Source organism: Paramisgurnus dabryanus, chromosome 6, assembly GCF_030506205.2.
Source record: "Paramisgurnus dabryanus chromosome 6, PD_genome_1.1, whole genome shotgun sequence".
Classification (NCBI taxonomy): Eukaryota; Metazoa; Chordata; class Actinopteri; order Cypriniformes; family Cobitidae; genus Paramisgurnus; species Paramisgurnus dabryanus.
In genome coordinates, this window is record NC_133342.1 from 19,896,700 (window position 1) to 19,902,741 (window position 6,042).

The window sequence follows — 6,042 nt, forward strand, 5'->3', positions numbered from 1 at the left end:
TACCCCCCACTCACAATTTCTACCCAATAAAATAATGATTGGAGTAACTAGTAAGATGTAGGCTATAATTGTTTTTAATGGTCTTTTTGTCATATTGCAAATCATTTTAAGCCATCTTGAGGCTTCCCTTAAGAACTTTGTATGCTTGAGAAACACTATCTGTGGCGTATGTGATGTGCAATACCTGTGGCCACCAGTAGGAGGAGGAAAAGGACGAGAGAAAGTCAAATGAGTCAAACCTCATTGCGTTTGTCCACTAACCGTCCAAATCCTCCGTGAATCTATTTGAATAGGTTGAGCTTCACATTCTGCTGTCAGATTTACTGAGAATTCATGCAGACTGCGCTAGAAATGTTACGAAACAGACCTGTTACTATTGTACATGAACCTCGACGTAAGGTGGACCGTGTTTGACCAGTGATTTTTTTGGGAACATTTAAACGAAATACATATCTGCATAGTTTATATTTTTTACAACTGTACAATTATTAGTTAAAGGGAGAGATTTTTAAAGGGGGATATCCATCGATTCGGAGTGTTTTTCTTCGTCTTTGGTAAGATGAAATATTATTTATCTTACATGTTATTTCATCATTAAGATTAAGACAAATTATCTTTCTAACTTTAAGTTTGCTGGAGAGAAATTATAAATACATTTCCTTTCACTAAATATACCAATTAACTCTAAACTTGCAGATGTTATTTAATGCATGTTTGTAAAAATACTTTCTTCCTCATTTTCACTTCCTCCTTAAATGAACTGAAGCTACTGACAAGACTCGTGTAGTTGGCTAGTAGTATTATACAATTTTGCATGCCTAAGATACCTGACTGTTAAGGCAGTTTGTCAAATCAGGCATATCAAGTCACTATCAGGAGGCAAAATGATGACATGCATTAACATGTTTGATAGATTAGCGTCATTCTCTTGTCACATACCAATAAGTCTCGCACACTCAAGCTGGTGCTTGCGTATTGAGATACACACTTGAAGCTGGTCGACAGCTGCCATCTGTCTAGACTGAACAGTTTTACCAAAGCACAAGCTTACACACTAAAAACTGCGAAATGTGTGTGTAAGAGAGACATTTTTAGGAAAAGTGTAATGAGGCACTTGATGTCAGATGATGTTTGTGTTAAAATGAAATATGATGTTCGACATGGTTCATGAGGAATATTTGCTAGTTTCTGTTAGAGTGTAATTAATACTGTACACACCTTCAATGTGAATTTCTTCCCATACTTACATTTTACACACACACAAAAAAAACTTACCTTGTACACTAAGATCTACTAAAGTCATTCTACTCACCTTAATAGCACGCCTGGTAAAACCACTCTATTATAAAGTAATGCGGCTGCTTAGTTTACTGACCTTCTCACTTTCACTTTACAGTAGACCACGACATAAGGGCCTCCACTACAAGCCTGACCCTGACATATAAGCCTGAACTAGACGTCTACTTAGACATGACATCTGTCACTAATTCATTCAGACAGCACATATTACGGTAATGTGAGGATGTAAACTGTGTGTCTATATACTGAAAGTTCCCAGTGAGGACTGAGTCTGACTATCAGTCTAACCATTTGGATTTAGCACACCTGATGGGAAAACCACCTTGTTTAAGACCTTAGGCATCTGTTGGCAGACATACAGAGATGGCTCTTTAATCAAATTTTTTAATATGTTTTAATAAGATTTTTTTCATTGCCCAGAAAGCAGCTAATAAATCACTCTTTTGCCATAATATTATTTTTATAACGCAAACCTGGGCTGCTCAAGGGTTTACAAAGTTGCTTACACTAACACAGCAAGCAATGGTTGTCATGTCACGGTCTAGACCCAAAATAGTCTGGCTAAGAGTAACCCACTTCTAGCCAAAATAAACTTGAATTTGGTTACATGTCGTTTTTGCCAAAATAACTTTGGAGATGTATGAGATCCTATTATGCAAGGAAGGCCATGTGTGGTGTTAGATTTCATAAAATTTATTTTTGGGCTATGGTAAAACATCCATTTAAATTTCCATGACAGACCAAATTTTGCCTTGTTTTAGCCTAGACGACTGGATGGTGTTTGTATTTCCATTAGATGCATTTTAAATGCAATATTGCTTGCTGGGAAGCCACAACTATTAGAAATTCTTTAATGGTTTAGGAAAGAACACTGGAGGATGAAGGCTTATCAATGCATCATATAAAGGAAGATGAATGTAGTTTTTATGAACTGACTTAATGGATGCAACTCATCAGATGTTGATCGGGTCTATGAATTATACAATAGTTTAAATAAATAATCACTTAAACAAGGATTTACTATCTAACAAATGGAATTCTGAAACAAAAACTGGGATCACTCACAAAATAAAAGTTAAGTTTATTGTTGAACAACAAACTTCACACATACAACAAACAGGCCAGGGTAAAACAAATAATGTAGACAAAATAACAAGAAACCAAAACTCCTTTTCTTTGGCCTAGCCCACCCATACAAAAACTAGTTTATGGTACAACTAAAGTTCATACATAAAATTTACTGGAATGCTCAAGAGTTCAATGGCTGTTGATTTTATACATGTTGTCTTATGTTGAAATATCGAGACATGGTCAAACAAGTAAAATTTCATATAGAAGCACCGTTTTGGTCACAGGAGATCATGATAAAGTGACTGATCTCTTCACAATATGTACAAAAATATAAAATGTAAATAAAAATACAAACAAATCCTTGTCTTGTGTATTTCATTGCAAATGTTGGAAATCTGGGTTGCGGTCGGTCCTCTAGAAAATTTTGAATTGGGGTCAGATGCTGGACATGAGTGACAAACTTGAAAATGACCATGTTTTATGTATTTGAGTCCTTTTTGCCACTGGCTTAACCAGTTGTGTTAAAGCAGAGGCATCTACACCTGCTCAGCAGTACGAAACACTCCCTTAATCATCATCATCCGTTTTCTGCTTCTTGGGGTCGACGTCATCCTAAACAGAACAAGTGTGTCATTTAATATAGGCTAGTGCTATTTAAAATACCTTGCTTAAATAAGAATGCGATTTAGCTTTACTGTCTATTCTTTATCATACCTCATCATCTTCATCATCATCATCAGCAGCTCGTTTTGTTCCTCCACCCAGCTCATCATCATCTTCATCCTCATCTTCATCCTCATCACCTGCACAGACAGATCATTAGTCATGAAAGTCAAATGATTTCCCAAAACCATCTGCATTTTTGTTTATGTGAATTTGTACAAACCCTCTCCTTCCTCTTCTTCTTCCTCATCTACTTCATCTTCTTCCTCATCATCAATTTCTGGTTCTCCATTCTCTTCATTCTCCTGATCACACGTTTTTGTAAAAAAAAAAAAGGGGGTCAATATAATGGCATGAATGAGTTTAGTATTTAAAAACATTTGGCAGGCATTTACTTACCTTTCCATTAGTTGTCTCTTTTCCGTTTTCCTTCTCCTCGATAAGCTTCTTCTCCTTCAGGTCCTATAAAATATAAATATCTTGCTTAACAAACAATAATTGATAAACAGGATGAAACGTTTCACTTTGTCAGATTGGAGCCATCTGCGGCCAATAGGCAGAGTCAGTGCAGATTACGATTGACGTGAGCAAAACGCCCCCTATGCGCACAAATTTAAATTGCACCCCTAATGACGCCCTATGACATTGACACCTCATTGGCTGTATGCAAAGCTCTTTGCTGTCCATCAACGAATCCTGTTCCCGCCTCTATCAGAGTAGCCTCGTTTGTAATCTGACACTTTAGTGCTATTGCTATACAGATCATGTGGGTATTGAAGATTGTTAATTCTATAAACCACTACTCTTCGATATTTACGCATTATTATTAAATTGTAGCTCCTGGATAGGTTTATGATATCAAACAAGTAACTAAAACTACGAAATTATTGGTCAGTGAACTGAAGCCGAACTCTGATAAAGGACAAAGGACGCGCACGCATGGTTTTCACCACTCGTCCATCTCAATCCAATAAACGACCGAGTTCGGTGCGCTCGCCGTCACAGCCGTCAAGTTAACCTGGATTTAGGTCGCGCAGTCGCAGAAGACAAGAAACTGAAGACCAAAAAACTATCCGACCCGTGATAAATGCCAGACTATCATGTACTCGATGCTATTGTATTACGCCTTCAATTTCTTTTAAAGCTTCACACGGTAAGTGAATCTTACCGTTTAAAATATTTTCATTCATTCGTTTACATAATCTTTAGCCTTTAAGCCGTTTATCAACCACATCAAAAAGGACCGCCCCCATATATTTTCACCGACGTCTGTCTTCAAACTAGTAAACCAACAACCCCACGTTACATTCATACAGAAAATTCAAGTCGTCGAAAACAAACTGCGCTGACATAACGTGACTGATTATTGTTATGGTTGTATGCCTGCTAACTGCCCTGACTAGTTTAAAGAGCATTTGAGTACAGTACGGCACCACTACAATTATGTCTATACATCGTAGGTCAAAATTTATTTCACCATTGGCTGGTCAAAATTATCCCGCAACCAAAAAAATTACCAATTGGACTCGAAATCTGATGCACTGCGGCGACATTGTAAGTTCCGCGTATCGGCTGCATCAGAATTACCCATAACCTGACATGGATGTAATTAAACAGACAAATATTTACTTAAAATTATCCTTTAGCTACTTGATATGGTTCGTACATTCCCTCAGAAGTGCATTCAGGTATTTTTCTAAATCGATTACATGACTATCAGTAGACTACGAGATACGGAGAGAACCCAGCAAACTTTCAGTCCCGAAACCATCGAACGATGAACGGATTCACAATCCCGCGGAAATTATGGTTAGCAACACTAAACGGCAATGAATGAACGGACTTACGATGAACAGGAACCCGAAGCATTTTGTGAAGTTATAGAAAACGTTGCAAGGAAATGATAATCATAAATAACGAGTAAAATTGTTTATCCGTTAATGTGCGGAAGACCCGTTAAACGTAACGCAAAATAATTATACGCTTAACCAACCTGGAGGATTTATTACAGTGAAGCAGTTACCGTCTCCGGCTCATATCGCCGCTGTTCAAAGGGGAACCGACAAGCTTGTATAAACAAAGAACCCGCGCGCGTAGACTGTTACATTCCGGACAATGAGAAACTGCGCTTGAATTCCGTACGCGCTATTTTAAGTCGTTACAATGTATCAACTAAATCCCTCGCTACAGTGTACACATTTAAATCGCGTATTTGTTGAACAGTTATCGCTATACACGCTCCGTACTCGTCGTAGTTCAGAAGCGATTCTTTCCGGCAAAACTACAGCCATAATTAGCCCACGCGTTCGCATTAAATCTGAACTAGGAGACAAATGAAACGAAAAATAAAATGTTTTCAATAAGATTCGTTTATCTAAAGACATCCTTCTTACCTTTGCGGAGATCTCTGTCGCGGAATCAACCTTCGTATCTGCCATAGTTTATGTTGTGTGGCAATAAAATCAAGAACGGAGAAAACGCAAAAATAATCCGCCTGTATCCTCCGACAATCACTATTGTAATGAATCTTTCTTATGCCGACGGCATGTGATGATGGAGGCTTTAATATAGATTTGTGGGCGGAGTTTAGGAGGCGGTCATCTCTATTTCATTGGTTAGCAGACTCATAGGAGGCGTGGCTGTAGGCATTAGAGTGGAACAATGGAAAGTATTTCTAAACGTAAAAGGACACACCCCCAGCCGGTATTTCAACAGAGCCGACAGAGAAGACACACCTCCAACCTCCGCTTTTCTCGCAATGGACATATCTGTACAACGTTTGTCCACATTTCCTCAACAAATGCGACATGCCAGCTTTTTCATTTGATGTCGTGCCACTGTTTGAAGTCCGTGAAAAAATTGGTTAGCAGAAAGCATAACACATTTCATCTGTCAATGATCTGCTTAGACTTATCGATCCCCAAGTTGCCCTTCAACACTAAGCACATTTCTGATTAGGAGTCTACACGTCAAAGAGTGCAAGACACTGACACACAAACGATTTTAAAA

At 38.1% G+C, this 6,042-nt stretch overlaps 1 protein-coding gene and 1 long non-coding RNA gene across 2 annotated transcripts; one reads left to right on the plus strand and one right to left on the minus strand.

The window, feature by feature from the left end:
* Positions 1-260: 260 nt before the first annotated feature.
* LOC135765906 (uncharacterized) lies at positions 261-2,674 on the plus strand. The gene is made up of 2 exons (XR_010541162.2): positions 261-554; positions 1,397-2,674. It is a non-coding gene; the product is annotated as an uncharacterized lncRNA (long non-coding RNA).
* On the minus strand, positions 2,361-5,585 carry ptmab (prothymosin alpha b). Its single transcript, XM_065275880.2, has 5 exons — positions 5,427-5,585; positions 3,433-3,495; positions 3,257-3,338; positions 3,085-3,173; positions 2,361-2,982 (listed from the first exon to the last, which is right to left on the minus strand). The coding sequence occupies exons 1-5, from the start codon at positions 5,469-5,471 to the stop codon at positions 2,938-2,940; spliced, it is 324 nt and encodes a 107-aa protein (XP_065131952.1). The 5' UTR covers positions 5,472-5,585; the 3' UTR covers positions 2,361-2,937.
* Between the last annotated feature and the right edge of the window lie 457 nt (positions 5,586-6,042).

Excerpts from the sequence above, each read along its gene's own strand:
- ptmab (XM_065275880.2), bottom strand. The coding sequence starts at position 5,471 with ATGGCAGATACGAAGGTTGATTCCGCGACAGAGATCTCCGCAAAG. Across the intron at positions 3,339-3,432 it reads AAGAGACAACTAATGGAAAG|GAGAATGAAGAGAATGGAGA; the intron begins GTAAGTAAATGC and ends ACGTGTGATCAG. Across the intron at positions 2,983-3,084 it reads ATGATGATGAAGATGATGAG|GATGACGTCGACCCCAAGAA; the intron begins GTATGATAAAGA and ends TGTTCTGTTTAG.